The sequence below is a fragment of the Solenopsis invicta genome, chromosome 16 (genome assembly GCF_016802725.1).
Source record: "Solenopsis invicta isolate M01_SB chromosome 16, UNIL_Sinv_3.0, whole genome shotgun sequence".
In the NCBI taxonomy this organism is placed as follows: Eukaryota; Metazoa; Arthropoda; class Insecta; order Hymenoptera; family Formicidae; genus Solenopsis; species Solenopsis invicta.
In genome coordinates this window covers 3,759,137-3,780,199 of record NC_052679.1, presented here as the reverse complement: position 1 = coordinate 3,780,199, position 21,063 = coordinate 3,759,137, and the positions used below count along the sequence as shown (strand labels likewise).

General features: G+C 33.0%; 4 protein-coding genes across 9 annotated transcripts; 1 reads left to right on the top strand and 3 right to left on the bottom strand.

The window, feature by feature from the left end:
• Positions 1 to 716: 716 nt before the first annotated feature.
• LOC105202871 (aprataxin and PNK-like factor) lies at positions 717 to 3,019 on the top strand. 3 transcript variants are annotated; one of them, XM_011171569.3, is made up of 5 exons: positions 717 to 1,185; positions 1,570 to 1,746; positions 1,817 to 2,019; positions 2,102 to 2,443; positions 2,552 to 3,019. In XM_011171569.3, exons 1-5 carry the CDS (start codon positions 1,171 to 1,173, stop codon positions 2,880 to 2,882), a joined length of 1,068 nt encoding a protein of 355 aa, XP_011169871.2. In that variant the 5' UTR covers positions 717 to 1,170; the 3' UTR covers positions 2,883 to 3,019. The 3 variants fall into 3 exon arrangements, with proteins under 3 accessions (XP_011169871.2, XP_011169882.2, XP_011169876.2); XM_011171580.3 differs by having other exon boundaries at positions 1,550 to 1,746; XM_011171574.3 differs by having other exon boundaries at positions 721 to 1,185; positions 1,564 to 1,746.
• LOC105202896 (translin-associated protein X) lies at positions 3,016 to 4,957 on the bottom strand. The gene is made up of 2 exons (XM_011171586.3): positions 4,780 to 4,957; positions 3,016 to 4,271 (listed from the first exon to the last, which is right to left on the bottom strand). The coding sequence occupies exons 1-2, from the start codon at positions 4,943 to 4,945 to the stop codon at positions 3,406 to 3,408; spliced, it is 1,032 nt and encodes a 343-aa protein (XP_011169888.2). The 5' UTR covers positions 4,946 to 4,957; the 3' UTR covers positions 3,016 to 3,405.
• A 3,865-nt stretch (positions 4,958 to 8,822) lies between these two features.
• Positions 8,823 to 13,331, bottom strand: LOC105204105. 2 transcript variants are annotated; one of them, XM_039458808.1, is made up of 3 exons: positions 13,249 to 13,331; positions 10,610 to 10,873; positions 8,823 to 10,429 (listed from the first exon to the last, which is right to left on the bottom strand). In XM_039458808.1, the coding sequence occupies exons 1-3, from the start codon at positions 13,254 to 13,256 to the stop codon at positions 10,171 to 10,173; spliced, it is 531 nt and encodes a 176-aa protein (XP_039314742.1). In that variant the 5' UTR covers positions 13,257 to 13,331; the 3' UTR covers positions 8,823 to 10,170. The 2 variants fall into 2 exon arrangements, with proteins under 2 accessions (XP_039314742.1, XP_025988725.2); XM_026132940.2 differs by lacking the exon at positions 13,249 to 13,331 and having other exon boundaries at positions 10,610 to 10,992.
• Positions 13,332 to 15,204: 1,873 nt separating this feature from the next.
• On the bottom strand, positions 15,205 to 20,720 carry LOC105202854 (peroxisomal membrane protein PMP34). 3 transcript variants are annotated; one of them, XM_011171552.3, is made up of 9 exons: positions 20,468 to 20,720; positions 19,411 to 19,664; positions 19,264 to 19,324; positions 17,747 to 17,813; positions 17,379 to 17,527; positions 16,909 to 17,022; positions 15,883 to 16,130; positions 15,718 to 15,785; positions 15,205 to 15,492 (listed from the first exon to the last, which is right to left on the bottom strand). In XM_011171552.3, the coding sequence occupies exons 2-9, from the start codon at positions 19,480 to 19,482 to the stop codon at positions 15,348 to 15,350; spliced, it is 924 nt and encodes a 307-aa protein (XP_011169854.1). In that variant the 5' UTR covers positions 19,483 to 19,664; positions 20,468 to 20,720; the 3' UTR covers positions 15,205 to 15,347. The 3 variants fall into 3 exon arrangements, with proteins under 3 accessions (XP_011169854.1, XP_011169843.1, XP_011169848.1); XM_011171541.3 differs by having other exon boundaries at positions 20,085 to 20,543; XM_011171546.3 differs by having other exon boundaries at positions 20,150 to 20,501.
• Between the last annotated feature and the right edge of the window lie 343 nt (positions 20,721 to 21,063).

Below are 21,063 nucleotides of genomic sequence, written 5' to 3'. Positions count from 1 at the left end.
GTGAGTCATTGCGTTCGAGAGATTCAAAGTTTACCGTTTGGCGTTGACGTTCGTGGAAAATTATACACGCGGCGACACAAATGCCGCGTGAAACGTACGTGCGAGCGTCACGTGCGCCGATGATAGCCGATAACGGCCCGCATTTGACTGCATCATTGCTATAAAGAATGCTTATCGGTCTTCATCGTAAAATTCATGCATTTAGTTAGTATCGCGTGGGAACGAGTCGTCGAAGTGATAATTCAAACGCGAATGATAACGTAAAACTGTGACGTCGATTCCCAGAAGATTGACTCTGATAAAAACAATTTTTATATCTCAGAATTTTTATATGAATTGAAATATTTTCAAAAATAGTGAGAAAGTCAACATCTCTTTTTAGAATTTTTCATTTATATGAATTCTGAAATATTCTAAAATTTCCAAGATTTCTTATCCCATTATTTCTACAAATTACTTTTATTCTTACGATTTTATATTTTATCAGAAATAGAATAAGAAATCTTAGAAATCTCAAGTTATTTTAGAATTCACATATATAAAAAATTCTAAGAAAAGATATAATATTTCTGAAGCGTTTCATATTAAAGAATCTGAGAAATTTTCTAAAAAGTTGTAAAATTATACCGAAATTTTAAAAAATTTTGAAAAAAACTATTGGAGTCGAAATACATTTACAAAATACGCAGAAATGAATATACTATAAATTGTAAAAATATCATAAATATCATAAAACGCTCTCAATCTTGATCGCATCGGATATGGTCGATAATGTCGGCGTTCTTTAATTATCTCCGTCGCACAAATGTGTGTACCCATGATTTTTCGCGTCACGTTTCGTCGACGACTGTTGTGCGGCGCAGTAAATTTCTGAGCGCCAAGTTACACGTGACTACGCGTCGAATTGATGGTGATCTCTGCGATTTTTTTATCAAAATATACGGATAAGATAAATAAACCGAATAACGGCAAATCGAAACATAGAGTGACTCAGAGTCATTAAACACAAACGACAGCGTGCCGGCTATTTTTTTCATTGATGACGTTTCATCGATGACGCCGTTGATTAATTGAAGGATTGAAACTTAACAATCCTTACTATTATCGCAGTGCAACGACGGCCAGGTGCTCAAACACGCCGTGACCATCAACGTCTCGCCCAACGATGAAATGACGATTACTCCGGTAAGGTCTCCCGGTTTGCGTCTTCCTTTATCATTTAGCACATATTAGTATTCTGATAATAACACTTGTCCAGTAATCTCTGTGATAATTCAGTTGACAATATGTAACGATAGCAAATTAATGACTCGCAGCTTACATACAAAGTACAGGATTACGCGACGGTGTAATGGTATATTTATTTTTGCATTGTTACAATGATTGCATTCAGGGGTGCGTTCAGGAATTTTAGGTAACTCTAGGCTATAATTTACATTATGTATAGCTTAGAGATGCACCAGAGTTATCTGAATGTAATTCTTGAATGTACCCCAGCAAAAGAAGCAGCTTTGCGACTGTAGTGGTTGACAGTATCAGTTTTCTATAGAGACCATTTTCCAGTATTAGGTGGCACCATGTTATATGAAACCTGCTGGAAGCGCTCGTTGGCAAGCTCTTGAATTGGGAAACAGTGTGCCGATAAAGCCAGGCGACGTTTGCTCTCTGCTACCTGACAAATGTTGGTTCAAGATCATCTCAGTGCCAGAGACAATGCAGGAAGGTGATCAGGCGTTGAAGAGAAAGGTGAGAAACAGTCAATGATATCTGCATTTTTGTGTGATGGGTCTTCTTATTATAGTTCTCTGCATTCTAGATGGATCAAGATTTGAATAATGAAGCAGACAGTAAGAAAGCCTGTTTACTGTCCAGTATGGAAGCTGCTGTGTCTCCTAATAAAGTTTTAGACGCTACTTTTCATGACAAAGATCCACCAGATGAGCCTAAGGAATATCCTGTTAATGGAAATGGGGAACATGGAGACGCGGCTGCTACAGTTTCACAAATCTATCCCGCAAGGTTTTACTCCAAGTGCAATATTGAGTAGAAATATCTGACGATGAGAATATTATTGTTTAACATATCTGCTTTTATTTTTTAGCTCACCAGAAGGAAATGATATGCCTGCATCGAGTTCCAAGATGTCGACGGACTCTCAGGATGTAACTAAACCTTCTGTCAAGCACGAGAGTAACAGAAAACGAAAAGCAAAGAATATAAATTTAATGAATAAAGGTACAACGAACAGCGAACCAAGCAAGAAGATCAAATGGAATTGTGGTGCTCACTTCAGCGATCAGATCGAAGCAGTTTCGCCGAACGATTCTCAGTCGCCTGTTGCTGCGCCAGATCAAGCTCCAGATCAAGCTCCAGATCAAGCAAGTGCGTCAAATCCCGACAGAGTCCCTAGAGAAAAGTGTATATACGGTGCTCAATGTTATCGGTAAGGAACAATGCAGTTTCATTTTCTCATAATTCAATAATTCCATCAATCAATAAGTATAATGCAGTTTTGGCTAAAAACATAAAACATATTTAAACTTGTTTGCAGAAAAAATCCCAATCACAAGAACAACTATAGTCATCCAAATGATTCCGATTACGATGAGGTTGACGACCGGGAGGAGTGTCCGTATGGTATCAAATGCTATCGTAAGAACCCGCAACACAAGGCGCAGTTCAAGCACTCGATTGCGTCACGTGATCGTCGCAGAGCCGGTACCCCTGTGCACTCGGTGATCGTCGACAACACGTCCGAAACGGACGGATCATCCGCGGAAGAGTCTGTTGATGAGTCCGACTATGAGCCATCCGTATATACGGAGAGTTCGGACGACTGGGACGACGGGGGAAGCGAGTTGGACGACGGTACAACTGGCTGACGAAGATTATCTGTCTCTTGTCAAAAACAGTCCTACGTTCTCGAAGGTGTCTAAATTATAATGTGTCCGCAATGCGCAGATCTATTTTGTTATGGAATATTTATTTTTGTACACGGATTAAAAATATTGTACCTATATGCATATATCTATTTTATTTGAAGAGAAATATATAAAAACGTTAATAATATATCACAACCGACGTTGTCCTTTGACGTGTCGGAAAGTATGTATATATTAATCTGAATAATGAAAATGATCAATACATTAATCTGATGCATGACTGAAAATACAGTATATTTTTTTAAATGTTTGAAATAATCTTATATGTTACATAATCTTCGTGAAATTAAATGAAATAATCGAAGATAATGCTAAAAAAAAAAAATATTTTATCAATTTCTGATTATATCAAATGCTATCAACTGCTTTCGTCTCGCATCAGATTAGTGAGTTCGATAAATAAAAAAACAGTAAATAAAAAACATTAAATTAATCTGCGTTAAGTAATTTGCGCTTTCATATATTAAAACGCCTGATATCCCTCATCGTCCTCGGTGGTGTAATCCTCGGCCGCCGCAATGGCAACATCAACCAACATGTGCTTTGGTATTTCAGATCCTCGCACTTTGATAGTGTAACACGCGTTCTCCATTTTGGTGAGACTGTGCTTAAGAGTGATGGTTTTCTTGTTCACCTCGTTGTTGTGCACTACGCTAGTGTAGCCCAGGAAGGCTATGTATATCTTTCTGACAAAGTCACATGTTTGGTAACAACTGGTCACGTCGCCTATTGCCAAGTTATTGATACACTTTCGCATCAGTTCTCCAGTCAGATCGGCTATTCCTAGGATATAGTTCGTTGGTGTGACCATTACCTGCACAGTTTTGGAGGCACTCTCCTCCAACGAATCGGCTGGAGATGAGGGTGTGCTGTATGTCAGTGCCTTTTCCAGGCTGGTCCAGTTCTGCATACCACCATTTTGTAGATACTCGTGGAATGTGAGCGCCTCTACATATTCTTCCAGACCAGCGCGATAGGCCCTGTGAAACTGATAGGGGTCCTGACCATCCAACTCATTCGCGATAATTCGAAATAACTTCTGTGCTACATTGTCCAATCTCGCCTTGGCTGCATCCAGTATGGTGTTTCGCTTGCTCTCTTTGTCAATGGTGTGCAACAGGAAGATGATTCTTTTGCTCTCGATGCCCACGTCACGATTGATCTTAAAAATCCTCTCGTAACGATCGTGCTTGGCGTCCAGTTCGGCTGCGTAAGCGCGAAACTGTTGCACCACGCAACTGTTTTCGTTTATGTCCTCCACCACTTCCCTGCCTTTGTCACCAAAATTGATTTTATCCTTATCATAATGTTTACGATTTCTCCTACCTCCTGCAAGCAACACCAATGTGAGAAAATAATATATTGCACTGACAAAATTGTAATTATTTGAAGGAGTAAATGTACACATATGTACATATCTACTATAGTAGTAAATACTAAAAGAAAGCTTTAAGAGTTTTAATTAATATTATTAACATACATATCTAATTCGTGATAGTGTATGAAGCACAAAAATATGAAAAGCATTGAAATATATATTTATTATCTTAAAAAAGAAAACAATTGTTATCTTTAATTTGGAAGGATACAGTTCTGATTGTCGCAAGAGCAATTCATAGCTGTACTTTCGAGAAGATCTTTTGATCTTGTTTTAATCTTTCTCCTCAAGATCATTAGAAACGAATTTATACTGATTTATACCACTATTGCCACAAACTTTGAAATGTACCGCTCATCAGCTGTCACGCAATCTCAAGTGGAAACGATGTTTCTTCGCAGTTAGGTAGACAACGAAGACGAAACGAGACAATTTGTGGCATCGCAATCGACGACTTACCTTTTCCCTGTGACATCGTAATTCTTCTTAATATTCTCTCTTGATTAATTCGCTCGTTGTCAGTATTGGTCAGTATGCAAGGTGCATGAATCGCTTTGCAGCGTTCGCGGAATATTTTTACGTGACACGATAGCGGATATTGTGGTTGATTGTGGTTATGTTTCATGTATTTCAATCAGAGAGAGAATTCTGGTGGTACTATATAGTACTACGTAGTCAATGATAATGAATCTCGTAGGTAATGTCCACGATTTTATGATTCCTTTTTGTGCTAAATAAAAAGTGAAATGGGAGACATTAGTTTATTTGATATACAATCATTTTACGACACTACGTGCACTATTCTGAACGTTTTTAAAGAGTGCATGTTAAAAAATTATTTTTAGAAAAAAATATTAATTTAACTTTTTGTATTTTAATTTTATTATATATATATATATATATAAATTTAATAAAGTTATTTTAAAAATAATTATTGTCAATCTTATATTATATAATAAGATTTTGCAACCGAAACAGTAAGATATTTGATAAGAATTAACATTTAGTAGTTATAACTTATCATTATTCAATAATATATGTATCTACATCGAAAGAATAATTTTATTGCAGCATCTGAAAATTTAGCTAGATACAGATCAGAAATTAATTCTATGTTAGTCCATTAAAATAATTATGTAGAATGCCCAACCATAATAATGTTGCTGCAAAACAATTTTGACATTCCAGCAATAAGTTAATTCATCAATACAATTTTTTAAATAGTTCAACATAATTATTTTTTGATTTGTATTTTAGCAACATAGTTTTTTACGTTTAAATAAGATAATAAAAATAAAAACTTATAATTTGTTCAAAAGTTTTACTTATTATGTATACTAGTCAATTATTACACTGAAAAATGTTGTAATATGAATTAAAACGTAATTTTATTAAATTAAACATCGAATTACCTGCTATCACAAAAATAAGTAGTTGAATTGCTTAAATTTTATTCTTTCATCTGTATTTGTAATTGTCTCTACTTTTAATCTTTTTGTTTTATTAATACTTTTGTTTTATTAATATACTGAATTTATTAATATTATACTAACAAGACATTTCTTCCTTTTTTTCTTTCGTCTCTACATTCTTTTTTATTGCAAATTTCTTCCTTCTTTCTCTCGATATTTCATTGCTTTTTTAAATTCAGATGCATATTAGCGATTGCGTATTTATAAAATTTACAAAAAAAAAGAGAATATGTTGTATTAAGTAAATCTTTATTTCATATTAAAAAAAAATGATTTATTAAATAAATGTTTATTTTTGTATTAAAATTTTAAAATATTAAATCTAATTCGGCGGTTGTTAAAAATTTATATTATTTTTTAATATATATTTGCTTTCCTATTTTCTTTTTCTTTCGTTCATTTTAAATTCTTTTTTTTCTTCTTTAAAAATTTGTTTCTTTTATAATTTTTTAAATATAAATTTTTAAGTATAGATAAAAAGTTAATAAATTAAAGTTTATATATTTCAAAAATAACTAGTTAAAGTTAAAAATTAAATTATTTAAAATTAACTAAATTAAAAGTTAAAAGTTATTGATTTTATTATTTAACATTTAATTTTCTAACTACTCAACCCTGCAAATGAGTTACGAAAGCCTGCAATGTGATACGATACAAGTAGATCTCCCTAAAAGTCGTTGATCAAGAGACGCAGTAGTCTCGCACCAAGTAGAACGCGCAGAGAGCTCCGCATTACCCGAGGTATATGCGCACTCGGGTTGTTGACTGCGCTAGGTCGCGTAAGCAGGCATCACGCCACGGCCGTCTCCCCACTCTTCTCGTAAACAGGTGCCGCGCCGGCTCGGGCGCCTCGGCTGCTCGCTCATTCAAGGCCGAGGCGCACGTGCTCGCTGTCGGCTGACGGGTTGTTGACCGCGCAAGGTCGCGTGAACACGCGCTCCAACGTGCCTCGCTCAGCCGCCTCCCCACTCTCCTCGTAAAACAGACGCTGCGACGACTCGGCCGCTCGACTATCTCCGCCGGCGCTCGGCAACGATCGCCGAGCGCAGGCGCCATCGCCGCCATCGCCGCCATCGCTACGCAGTTCGCTGTTACCGCCAAAACCGCCGCCATTGCTCGTGTTCTACCGGGTCTGTCGGGAGTTGGACGTACGACGTATCGTTTCCGTGCCTCTCGTACGTTCAAAGTTTTGATTGTGCGCGAATAGTAGCGAGTGATTACGGTCGGTTACTCCGATACACAGTGTCGTGCGTAGAAGTGATCGTATTCGTTTGTGAAGCCCAGGCAACGTGTGATTGTCGAGTGGCTTCGTCGAGATTTCGCGCACGGGTGTTCGCTCGGATACGTACAGTGGAATATCGGATGAAACGGTTTTAATCGTCGTGTTAGATACGATAAGATCGGGAGTGAGTGTGTTTCGTTTCTACGCATCATGTTTACGTGTGCATTCGGACGACTCACGCCAGTTATCTCGGTTGATGTCACGCACCGGCCGCTCGTTTCTCCTTGTCCCGTCATGTTTGTTGTTTGGTCGGACGTGCCGTATTTTCCGTGTTTGTCAAGCACATGTACGCACTGTCTAAAGTCATTCGTCACTTACGAAGCAGCGGACGATTACGATACACGAGTTAGTATGATGCGTAGAAACGATCGCGATCTAAGTTCTGTTAGTACCTGGTGCATCGCGACAAGCTGAATTTTCGTCAATTCTCGCGTGTGTTTTGTGTTCGTTTGTGATGTGTTAGACCGGTATTATATTTATCGTACGGTTCGAGGAGAGCAGTAAAACATCAACAGAATTTAACGAAAAGATGATATTAGTGGAGCAATTCGAGGGGGTGAGTGTATATTATTTTATTAACATCTCTATATGTTTCTTGAGATTCTATTTTCACAGTTTAATAAAAATAATAAAAATTTATATATCTACGTTTGATAAAATTTAGAAAATATAATATACAATATTTTATATGTGAAAAAAGTCATGAGAGGATAGTATTGTTTGTTTCGTCTCCTCTGGGTTTACCTAGTTTACTTCCTGTTCTACGATTCACTTTTAGAGTTCCTTTATCTTAACTTAAAGATAGTCAAGTCTGCTTGGGTCTGTTCCAAGTATACCTAGAATGGAAAAAATGAACGATACTATAATATTATAAATTAAATTGATCGTTAATTTAATAATGATGTTACAAGCACCATTACCTTACAAAATTATAAATGATTATTGTGAAAATTCTTAATATTTATGTGATAATTTATTTTTATTATATTTTCAGAATCAACAGAGAAAGGAATACAGTAGCAGCAGCAACGGTAACAACTGAATGAGTAAATTAAATTAGCAGTTTGTTTAAATAGAGTAGTTATTATTTGATCTTTTTGTTCGAAAATAAATTTGATTGTTACCATTAAGGTTGAGTTCTAAAATTCACTGCCAATACTAAAAATTTATAGTGTACATAACATGAATTATAGATTTTCAGTACTGGTAGTATGTATTGGAACGCTGCCAGTAAGGAATACAGTTGGCAGAAATGAAAATTACTGGCCTTTTTGTTTCGCTTCTTCCATCAGTCAAACCAATAGATCAATGTGATCCCAAATGGTCTAAAACAGAAAAATCATTTTCAGGTTAAAAATTGTGGACATTTTAATATTACCACAAGCTTGTAACATTACAAAAATCTTTTGCAGCTCCCATGCAATCTTACAACAATGTTTTAATGTAAAGTTTATACAATCTGTGCCTGAAATCTTTCAGTACTGTATGGTTTCAGTTGATATGATTCTAATCTTTACTTTTTAAACAAATGCATTGATGATTAATATTATATTTGTTATAAAAAGTGAAGGCTAGAATCATAATTCATAACCCACTAAAAGATTGAAGAAATATTGTGTAAACTTTATATTGAAACATTGTAATATTGTATAGAAATTGCGAAAAATTTCTGCAATGCTACTACAAGCTTTTGATAACATTAAAATGTCCACAATTTTAAATCTGAAAGTTTTTATGATGTTTTGGACTATTTGGGATTATCTATTGGTTTGACTGGTGGAAGAAACAAAACACAATGCCAGTAATTTTTACTTCTGTTAACTGCATTATTTTTACTGGTAGCAATTAAACCCATTTTCAATCAGACTATTTAACTGAAAGACACATAAAAATGTTTTTTGAAGAATGAAAGATCATTTTTTGTTTAAAACATGTTTTTAATGTTTTGAACATGATTTAAGCCTTATATCCATGTTGCTAGAAATAGAGTCTGAGCATATATATTTTATGGGACATTATAACTTTATTTGATTAATTATAATTAAAAAACTATTGTAGCTTTGACATTTTTATGTTAGGATACTCTATTTTATCTCCAGAATATACTATTAAAATATTGTATGAGTGAAGCATCTTGTTAGATATTATCATTTGATAATTTGTTAAAATGTTATTACATACATATGTTATAAAGTATATACGTGTATGTATGCATTATATTTATTTTTCAATTATAATCGCAAAAAAATTTCTGTGATATATAAAACATGGAAAATTAATATAACAGATATTTCATAGAGAAATATAGAAAGTTCATGACAAGTGAGTCTATATATAATATATATATATATATTTTTTTTTTCCAGATGACGTGGGGCAATATGTCGACTGCTACTACTGCTGGTAAGTGAAATAATAGAATTTGGCACAAGAATCAATTATTATATGACTTGTCTACACAATTTACTTACATTTTTCATTATTTTCAAGATTTTTATCTTACTAATAAATAAAAAGACATTAACAATAAATGTCTTATGTAATAATAAATCTTTAATAATATATTTTTGACCTGTTTTATAAATAATTTAAATTAAGCATATGTTTTTACCGGTGAAAAGTTAGCGCCCAACTTTATAAAAAACAAAAATGCTTAATACTTATTGATTGTACTTTGTTTGTACCTGTTTTTATCACTTTTCTTTTTGTTTGTACCTCAAGGTGTAAAATGTTATAAGAGGTTAAAAAAGTGGCCAGCGCCAAACTAACAGATTTTTAAATTTCGTTTGTGCCTTAATATTTCTTTACTCCTTGAGGTACAAACGAAAAGAAAAGTGGTACAAACGGGTACAAACGAGATACAATCGAAATACAATGTATTAAGCATTTTTATTTCTTATAAAGTTGGGCGCTAACTTCACACCGGTTGTTTTTCTATAAATTAGTTTGTAGATCTTATTCTACAAATCTTTTGTTTCACTATTTTAAGTTTTTTGTTATTATTGTGAAAAAATATTGCTTATGGTGAGTCAAAGTATTAACAAGTCATGTAATAATATGTAATATGAATTTGTAATACAATATCTCGTAGTGATATCATTGTTTTGCGCGAAGAAAAACGAAGGGCCAGAAAACAATATCGAAAAATACATTGAAAAATGTGAAATTAGTCGTTTGATAAGTTTTCATTTTTGTGTGATTAATTATCTGGGATGGTTTCGTAATATGATTCGCCAGATTTGGTCCATTAGTCTTCTTGTTTGTTTTTCCATTGCTATAATTAATAACGTTATAATCTGACGAATCCAAATCTTCAGAACTCGTATCGACGAATTTGCGATGACTCATTGATTTCCTGCATATAAATTATAGCGTGCAGATATAATCTTTTAATCACATTAAAAAAATATTTGGAGAAAAATAATGATCGGCTTATTCGGTCAAAAATTAATTGATTTACGATGGATATTTATGGTCATTTAAATCGGATAGTTTTCTCAGTTCATAATTTAACCGTTTAAATATATTATTCTACCATTTTTTTGCGTTTTCTATCCCGGGCGAACTCCAAGATTCAGTCTCAGTATGTTGTTCAGTATGAACAGTAGATGCGTATTTATCATTACAGGAACGACATTCGCATTTTAAAGCCAAGCTTTTTAATAATGTGACAGAACGCGGATCGTCGCCAGCGCTTGTGATAATTCGCGATTCTTTTGTCGGTATATCTGTTGGTATATCTCCTTCGAATTCCTCATCAGCATCTGTCTCAGAACTTTTTTCGGGATATCGACGATTTCTGAGGAAAACATTTGGTGTATGTGAAGCTGGCATATCATTTGGTGGAAAATTACTAAACATTGACAGTTCTGGGTTTATTTTCAATACTTCTACAGTTCCTGATAGATAAAACAAATAGTTCTGGCCTTTAAAGCGAAAAAAACGCATAGGACAAAGTGAGATGCCAGGTTCACGTAACATCTTAGTTTGTCCTAAGTTATTTTCCAGACCCAATTCTTGTAGGATTTTAAAAGTATAGTTCTAGATGAGTTCTAGAAAGAGTTCTAGCGTTTAACATAGTTTATTTAATTTAAAAAAAAAAATTATAAAATATATATTTTATAATATTACATAATAGAGTTCCGTGAACAAAAAAAATATTTTTCCTACAGTTCTCAACATACTAAAGCGTGTTTCGAAGAGTTGCGGTCGATTCCGATATTAGTTAATCAACAAAAAATTAATAACTTCCGAAAAAGTTGATTTTTTGCATATATAGGGGAGATGCTGGTCTTTTTCGAAGAGATCTGTGTACGAAAAAATATTTTTCCTACAATTCTCAACATATTAAAACGTGTTCCGAAGAGTTGCGGTCGATTCCGATATTAGTTAATAAAAAAAAAAATTGATTACTTCCGAAAAAGCCGATTTTCCGCATGTGTGGGTGAGATGCTGGTCTTTTTCGAAGAGTTCTGTGTACGAAAAAATATTTTTCTTACAGTTTTCAACATATTGAAGCGTGTTCCGAAGAGTTGCGGTCGATTCCGATATTAGTTAATCAACAAAAAATTAATAACTTCCGAAAAAGTTGATTTTTTGCATATATTGGTGAGGTGTTGGTCTTTTTCCAAGAGTTCTGTGTACGAAAAAATATTTTTCCTACAGTTCTCAACATATTAAAACGTGTTCCGAAGAGTTGCGGTCGATTCCGATATTAGTTAATAATAAAAAAATTGATAACTTCCGAAAAAGCCGATTTTTCGCATGTGTGGGTGAGATGCTGGTCTTTTTCGAAGAGTTCTGTGTACGAAAAAATATTTTTCTTGTAGTTTTGAACGTAGCCAAGATCCTTCCGAGGACTTTTGGTCGATTCAATTATTTATTAATTAAAAAGAATAATTATTTTCCGTTAAAGTCGTATTTGCGTATATTTAAAAAATTTTTAAAATATAACAACAAAAAAATTAAAAAAACAAAAAAAAACAAAAATTCCCAAAGAATAGAAAGAGCAAAAAAAGGAACCATAATCTTATTACGTCAACGTTATTGATTCCGGGTTACGCTGAGAACGAGAAAACTCTTCGAAAAAGACCAGCATCTCACTCATATATGCGGAAAATTGGCTTTTTTGGAAGTTATTAGTTTTTTGTTGATTAACTAATATCGGAATCGACTGGAACTCTTCGGAAAACGCTGTAATATGTTGAGAACTGTAGAAAAAATATTTTTTTGTTTACGGAACTCTATTATGTAATATTATAAATTATATATTTTATAATAATTTTTTTTTTTTAATTAAATAAATTATGTTAAATGCTAGAACTCTTTCTAGAACTCATCTAGAACTATAGATTTTTTAAAATCCTACAAGAATTGGGTCTGGAAAATGACTTAGGACAAACTGAGATGCTGCGTGAACCTGGCATCTCACTTTGTCCTACACGTTTTTTTCACTTTAAAGGCCAGAACTATTTGTTTTATCTATCAGGAACTGTAGAACTATTGAAAATAAACCCAGAACTGTCAATGTTTACTAATTTGTCACCAAATGATATGCCAGTTTCACACACACAAACATTTGGCTTAAATCGTTGACAAAATTTTTCATTATAAAAATATGAAGTAATGAGTTTATTTTTTAAAAGACATGAGTTTTCATTGACGGTTAACAATTATTGCTTTTTAATTTTTAGTAATTCACTATTCAAAGTTTTTTTCTTTGAACTGCTTTCTAATTCGCTGAATTTATAGGTATGTGTTTAATAGAAATTACGTAATATTACGTTATAAATTATACAAATGATATATACTTGTCATACTAGGTTAGTACACTAAAAAACTAGAATAAATAATAATGTGAAAAAATCACTATTACTTATAACTGAATATTATTAAAAAATAGATTATTTATTATATAAATTTTTATATTAAATATTAAATATAAAAAATTATACATCCATTAAATAATCGATTTTTTTGAATATCTAATTATAAGAATATCTAATTTATATTTTAGTAATTATTCTAGTATTTTTAATTTATTGATACATTAAATATATTTTGTAATATTACGATGTTTCTATAAACAGAACTATTATACGTAACTTTCACAAATTAAATAATTACAATAATGTGCAGAGTAATAACTAATTTATATTTATTTTACTCACGTACTCGGACATTAACTTTTCCTTTTTATTATCTGCGGGTACTTTCCTTTCTGTAGAATATTTTAATTTATTCCCCACCGGCAATTTTGCACTCTGTTAATTAAAATTAATTAAAGATATAAGTATTTAAAACATTAATACTCTGGACAAATATATAATTATACCGGATAAATGCGAGATTCTTCATATTTAGGTAGAAAGGAATCAGGTTTTATCAAAGGTTTTTTGCGTGGAATTTTACTGATTTTATTTTGCGGAGTACACGATCTTCTATATTTATTATTTTTCATAGAATTTTCCTGATTTACGTATTCAGCAGCTTTGCTCACAAGATTTTTGTCGTTGTTTACGATTTCTGACATTTTTTGAACATTTCGAGAATGCATCAAATTCTTCGGAATATTACATGAAATAATTATAAAGTTAAGTAAATTTGAAAAGCCAAGATTTAAACTAAAAAAAACTTAGGACAAACTTGGTTAGGTGACGTTTTGCAACTCATAGTAACTCCATCGCTAGTTTCCTTTCTATACGAGTTTCTATAGTTTTCAATATCTCGAATAATTTCGGAGGGAGTTATCGACTCATTTTTAATCTCGGCGGCATTGCAAATTGTCGGATAAGTTTTTGTAACCTTTTTTGCTTGTAACTTTGATGTATGAACAATTCCTTTTTTTTTAATAATTACGCTTGCTTTTCCACGAACATAAACATTTTTTTTCTTTACTGGCGCTGACAATTCGTCATTGGATTCCGACCAACTCGCGTTCTGTGTGTTATTGTCGACTTTTGAACATATGGAAATGCCAGGTTGGCGAGTAGTTGCTTCGTAATCGTAAGATATGACCGGAGTTTTCGGTTCCGGTTTACTTTTCGTAGCGACTGCCGATCCGGTCGGTTCTTTATTAATCGCATTTTCGCATATATTGCGCAATGGTGAATTCATCGTGTTTCCAGCATGACTAATGCTATAACTAAAATCAGTTTTTAATATCTAATTATCTTTTACTTAATTTACGCATTTCTTTAGTAAATTTAATAACGGAAACAGTAATATTGTAACAAATTAGAGCCTAATAATGGAAATATTATAAATATATGAAATACCTTCTTTCTCATTTTAGTTCACTAATAGAAATATTTTGTAAATACACGAAGGAATCAATGCATTCTGTTTACGCTTCTACTTTTAATATTGAAAATGCACATGTATCTTGTTTCATTTACTGTACTGATACTTACTTGGAAGTCGCGGATTTGCAATCGTTAAATTGCACCTGACTCTTCGACTTGCGTATTTTAAGTTTAGTCAAAAATTTTAATATCGCCTCGGATCGCTTGCGATCAATCTTGCGGGAGTGTTCGTTACGCGCGGTGACATTTACATATTTCGCATTTTCATCTTGCTTTCCCGCATTTATTTTACGTGCTTGGAGAAGCGGTGACACCAAGTGATTCAACTTGTACCGTAATTGCGACCGATGGTGCGATTTTCGTAAATTCGCCAGTATCTCGCGCGATTATGGTCACATTTTTCTTCTTGGCACTTTTGCAAATTCTATCGCCCGATTAACTTTTTCTTTTTTAACTCCAATGACGTTGTCATTGGAATCGATCAAGTTTCAGTATCTCGATGATCGAAATGTGTTGATTGTATTTTGTTTAATTAATTTGAGTGGTCATCTGCGTTTTGAAACGTATACTAACGATATCAAAAATTTATAGTTTACATTACATATGTTGTGGATTTTTGAAACTTTTAGTACATTTTAAAACCGATTTATGTGACATAATTTTTTTATGAAAATGAAATATATTCACATAATTAAATTGAAACTCTAAAAAAATTATTAAACAGAATTATAAAAGGTCCATTAAAAATATGCTAAACTCAGAAAAAAATTGCATACGTTAATAAAATAAAGATTAATTTAAGCTCTTGTTCAAGCTGACTATCGTATCACTTACAGTAGTAAATTCAGTGTCATTTTATTTGTCCGTGAAATTACAATACAGACGATAACATATGTAGGAATGTACAAAATTTGATTTAAAAGTCGAGACTCAAGCTTGTTTCGTAATACTGTTATTGGGAATGAACCGTTATCTTAGATGAGGTTTATGCAAAAGTATTCGAAAAACAAAGCGTGCGATTTTCTCATAAGCCAGGAACATCAATGCGGCTGAAAAGACCGTCTGCAAAAGTTTAGCCTCCATTCCTTTGTATAAGCCACTTATCCCTTGCTTCCTGCGTGCAAAAAAATTATGCGATTACTTTACTCTATTACTTTTATAAATTGCAACGATAAAGCTAGTAGAAAAACTTAAGCAGTAAGCAGCATGTTTACTACTGTTCACGTTACCGCTTAAGTTCTCGACTGTGATTGGTCGATCACGTTTATGTTTTTTTAATGTGCCATTAAACTTAAAATAGGTACGTTACACATTCATGTAGTATTATTCGTATACTTACTTCAGAACGTGAAATAGTATTTGCAACGTGCCTGCATTCGGAGGTAGATTAGGAAATTTGTGCCCGTGCTAAAATAATTTAATTTACATATAAAAATCTTGTTATATTTTCTTTACTTAAATTTATTATTTTTATCAAACTAAGAATGTCAGTAACAGTCGATACCCTCAACTTATTTTGCACAAGCGTCAAGGGATACGTTATCGACGTGGCTATTGTTTTCGCTACCGCTCCCATAACAAAGAAAATCCATGCCGGCGGTTGAGCATCGCCAAAGGTCTCGATAACCCTTCTCTTAATACTCTCGTACGTCATAAATTGGATGGCCGGATTCGCAACGAGCATAAGACTCGGTATTGTTCCCGCCCACAGCTGTTTCAAACCTTCATACTTCCATATATGCAAGAGACCATCTGTAAAATGGCATTAAACATCAGAAATTTAACGAGAGAAATTAATATGCACAAACGATATTATTGGCAACCAATGCAATGTGGACTCTTATCGTGCAGAAATATTTTTAATTTAAAAATTATCAGTATCAGATTTAAATTTATCTTTTTAAGATTACGCGTTACAAAGAGTAATTATTTTCTCTCTGGATCACCAAATTATTTATCACATACTTTCAAAAAATTATTGGTTTCAGGTAATATACATTATTTATAGAATTTTTTATCGTGTTGACTGTTTATCGCGTGAGGCTCTTTTTACGGCATTCATTAGCATACATGTTATATAAGCTGAATCAGTAAATTTATTTATGATAATGAGATTTGATAATGAGACATTTATGATAATGAGACACTTCTGAAGAAGAAAAATAATGACTCCTTTAGTAATCTTAATAACAATATCCATTTATTATTTATTATTGACTCTGTGAGATTTATTTATCCGCGATAAAGCAACGTCACGCTTATCGAATATCATAGCCGTTTCAAAATAATAAAGCAAATGCGCGACATATAACGAAGCATATTTCCGTGATTGCATATGTTGACACATTTAATGCATGTATCGTCAAATAGTAGATATGTATGTATATTAATATCATTATGCATGACATGTACTGTTTGATAGTTAAATGATTGGAATCGCCAGTGTTGAAAATACAAAGGTAATTGAAAATAAAAGTTATTAATCTAAATTAATACTCGCGAATAATTTTTGTACGGAATATTAACGTACCGCACAGAGTGGTATATTCGTTGTTATTTCTTTCTGGAACAAGTTCGACGCCTCTCATCTTCAATCTCGTGTTTACAACCCACAGGGGTGTTGTGGTGAGGACATTGATAACACCTGATACGAACATGTATATTATAATTATAAAATGTTCCAAAAATTTTTATCAATGTTACACGCAGCAAAATTCTTCCGCCAAACCGAAATCTAAATTCTCTTGAAAGAAAATTTGAACTATTCCTCTCTTGTTAATTTTTTAATTTTTCAATTTTTTATTAGAAAGTCTTCAAATGAAATCTATTTAAATTGAAATGTAAGTATTGCTTATTTTATTTTAATTAGAGCTTTTGTATTTTTTTCCATTATTTGTAAAAAAATTCCAACGCTCTGATCATTTGCGAAAAAAAGTCGAATTTTACTACGTGAAACATTGGTTAACGAGAGTCATTTTGACGAGAAACGAGAAACGGTACCAGCGATTGATGCGAGAATCAAATCATTGCCAGCCGTTTGATCCCTTTTACTTCTTAGCTCTTTTAGTCCGTGGAATGTGTAGAAATAAATAAAGTTACTCGCGCATAGGCTCTGCAAAACGGGAACAATACCTCTGTATAGCGTACACCTTGAAGAAACGAAAGATAGATAAGTTAAATTTATATCATATAATATAATATGAGTAAATAACCTTTTCACGTGTTTATATTAAGGTTTAACAACCGACGAGAAACTGGTTTTTCGAAATGTTTATCATAATTTTTACGACGCGTTCCATTCATTTGTTCGAGAGATCCGCATCGGATCCGCTTTAAGAAAGTATATTTGTCAAAGCATATATACGTACGGTCCTTCTTTCGCAATGAGTTCTCGCATGATCGCCAATGTATTTTTCGATTGGCGTCCTTCTTCCACTGTAAACAGAAGAGCAAGTTGACGGATTACTAAACGAAGTGAGAAATGAAAGTTGTGACTAATTATCATAAGAAATAAAATTCATGCCGTAATTTGTGAACGTAAGCAGTACTATCTTTACTATTACATATTTCTCTCCAAAACACTTTTTAATATTATACTGCAATATAATATATTTTGTTATAATATATATTATATGTCTTGCATGTTTCAAGTTCCGTTTAGATCAGACAGTTCGCGTTAGACTCGGTATAGAATTCTATATTATAAATCACGTTTTTAAAAAATATTTATATCTATTTTAATATATATAATATTTATGTACGGAAAGAGTTTAATAATTTTACTGCAATATCTAAAAATTTAGTTAGATACATATCGGAAATAATTTTATGTTGGGCTTCCAAAATAATTATGTAATGTTAGATCTTCGAGCATTACACTGCTGCTTAAAAAGTTTTGACATTCTAGAAACCAGTTTAAACGTTCATAAATTTTGCAATGTTTCAGCATAATTATTTTTAGATCTATATTTTAGTAAAATTTCGGTGTGTATTTATCAATATGTATATATTTATTTAATTATCCTTTTAAGTGTTTTATGATGCACAAATAAAATTGTTAAATTTCTATTTTTAGTTCTGAATCGATTGCAATTTCAAACGTATAATACGTAAAACTCGTTTTCTCCCTCAATTCAATACAAAAATTATGTGTCAATTCATGATGATATACAAATATATTTAAATTAAAGTCTGCATAACTAAGGAGACCTGTGAACACATGCGCTTGAATAATAAATGTCGGCAATTAAAAATAATAATAAAATATAGCATGCATTGAGTTTTACTGGTGCAAATAATAATGGTAACAAAATCATAACAATAAAGTACACTGTAAAAAAATTCAGTAAATTTACATATAATAGATGTAAAAATTACACGATTAGTCCCGTAAATATAAAAAATCATGTAATTTTATAAAATTTATGTAATTCCACAAAAATATGTAGATTTGCTTTTATCGAGTACATACATTTTATTTTATATGGAAAATTACCTACACAACAGAATATTTGAATATGTAATACGTAATAGAATTGCAAAAAACGTATTGATCTTATCATTTCTGTAACTTTCCGTACGTGTTGCAAATTTACTTATGCAATCTGTTTAATTATAAGATACAAAATTAATCTTATCCTTGTATATTGCAAATTTACAAATGCGTAACAATTTACAACTATTTAGTAATTTTATACCTATTATAGTAGGTAATTTTGAGACAATTTTTTTTACAGTGTAGCTGAATATTGTCCTGGAATAACATCGCGCTTTTAATGAAATTGAAGGCATGCTTGCCGATGCCTCATTTCAATGTATCGCGGAGGAAACGAGCGCATAATTGATTTATCATCTTTCCAACAAATGCGGATATATTATGGCTTACATTGTAAACGGCTTCGCACGGTTTCTAAGGGATAAAAGGCTGCCATCGCGATGACGCTACCCTGAAATGTCGAAATGTCAAAGTTATCCCACGACGATGGGGTAACGCGTGTATAAGATTTCTGACGTGGTAAAATAATAAACTCACCGCTGCGCCGGATATCGCGTGCACCAGCGTGTCATATGTAAATATGCTTCTATTGTGTGCGCCACCAGTCATTTTTATGGCGTTTCCAACGCAATATCGGTCTCGCGCGAATTGTTACAACACACCTATCTCAAGAAGCAATTATTAATATCGCAGGAAATGCGATTCGTACTGCAACGTTATGACACGTCACTCGGCAGAAAAAACTCAATCGATTCGATGGCACTTGTAAAACACTTTTCTGCGAGGTAATTCTGTAAAAGAAAACAGATGACTACATTATTTCATAAAAAAGACAGGTCTTTTAAAATTAAATGTGTAATACTTCAAATCAGGAAATTGTTTCTAAAATTCCGATATAAGTTAAACGTAACATAATAATTAAATGTGAAATGGAAAAGCTATTAATTGATTTTAATTAAAGTTTTTAATTAATTTTAATAGTGAATAAAATAATTTTTATATTTTAAATAAGAGATTTCATTCTCTGTATTGTTGTAAACATTTAATTTAAGAAATGCTAGAGAGCCATTCAGCTATTATTCAATTGTTTTTATTTAATTTTTTATTCAACAAAATTAATTGCTCTTTTCGAAAGTTATTAGTATTATGAAAAATACACGCCCATGAGTTTATTGATTTTTCCCAGCATAAAACGTAGCATTTGTAATTACCTTATCGAACTTGTGGATTTGACACAAATTTAAGTAAAATCATCGTCGTCTTCTATTGTACTTACACTGTTATGTTACGTTATATTCATTTCAAGTCAAACTCCGCAAATTTTGCAGCTCGAGTTAGTCTCTCGATTACGCGATACACTGGAGAGCGTTTATCTACCGCGCGAGTGCTCGCTGCGTGACGAGCGCGCTGACACTACCGTGTGCAATTCCGTGGCAACGGCACTTATATAAGAGGAAGACCATGACACGCGTTCCGGCCTTCGTACTTCGCGTTTGGCTTACGGACAGCCGTTGAGCTGCTTTAACGTTGCGTCATGTATGCTATCTCGGTACAACACATAGAAACGTTGTTATTGGTTTCGTGGTTACACTACCTTTGCGTTCCGTTGTCCATTCACATTTTAACTTGCTCGAGCGATCACCGAGGTTCCTCGACGTGGTCAGCAAACGCATGTAATGGCCAACACGCTTGCGCTCTCAAAGCGTGTGCCTATGATTGGAGAGGTCGATGTAGGTAGCGGCGTGCATGCGCGTTAGCGAGGGGATGATTGTCGATGGTTTTAGCAATTTAGTCCCTCTGTGCTTCGAAACGGGAAAAAAGGGTCAAATGAGATCTCGAAGCGCGGAAATTGCGCGAAAATACGCCTTGCTTTCTCGAAACGCAATGTCAAAGTTCCAAATGTTTGTAGAAACTTAGATTTTAGCATTCTTATGTAATTCAAAGTCACGACGCTTATACACTTTGAAAATCTTTGAAACATGAAGGAAAAGAAATCGAACGCGGAAATTGCGAGCAGATATGTTGCTCGTTGACAGTGCGACACTTTGTGTTTTAAATGTTAATTGTAGTTCTCACACTTTCATGCAACATACTATAGTTGTATGGAAGAATTGAAAAAAAAAATACAAATCAAACAATTGTAAAACGTGACGCAATGCACTTTTCAAATGTGATAATTCATGCTTTAGA

Excerpts from the sequence above, each read along its gene's own strand:
- LOC105202871 (XM_011171569.3), top strand. Across the intron at positions 1,747-1,816 it reads ATCAGGCGTTGAAGAGAAAG|ATGGATCAAGATTTGAATAA; the intron begins GTGAGAAACAGT and ends TCTGCATTCTAG. Across the intron at positions 2,020-2,101 it reads TCACAAATCTATCCCGCAAG|CTCACCAGAAGGAAATGATA; the intron begins GTTTTACTCCAA and ends TTTATTTTTTAG.
- LOC105202896 (XM_011171586.3), bottom strand. The coding sequence starts at position 4,945 with ATGAAACATAACCACAATCAACCACAATATCCGCTATCGTGTCACGTA. Across the intron at positions 4,272-4,779 it reads TACGATGTCACAGGGAAAAG|GAGGTAGGAGAAATCGTAAA; the intron begins GTAAGTCGTCGA and ends TGTTGCTTGCAG.
- LOC105204105 (XM_026132940.2), bottom strand. The coding sequence starts at position 10,935 with ATGTTTAGTAATTTTCCACCAAATGATATGCCAGCTTCACATACACCA. Across the intron at positions 10,430-10,609 it reads ATAGAAAACGCAAAAAAATG|GAAATCAATGAGTCATCGCA; the intron begins GTAGAATAATAT and ends ATTTATATGCAG.
- LOC105202854 (XM_011171552.3), bottom strand. The coding sequence starts at position 19,482 with ATGACTGGTGGCGCACACAATAGAAGCATATTTACATATGACACGCTG. Across the intron at positions 19,325-19,410 it reads ACGCGATATCCGGCGCAGCG|GGTAGCGTCATCGCGATGGC; the intron begins GTGAGTTTATTA and ends TCGACATTTCAG. Across the intron at positions 17,814-19,263 it reads CGTGCGAAGCCGTTTACAAT|TGGAAGAAGGACGCCAATCG; the intron begins GTAAGCCATAAT and ends TTCTGTTTACAG.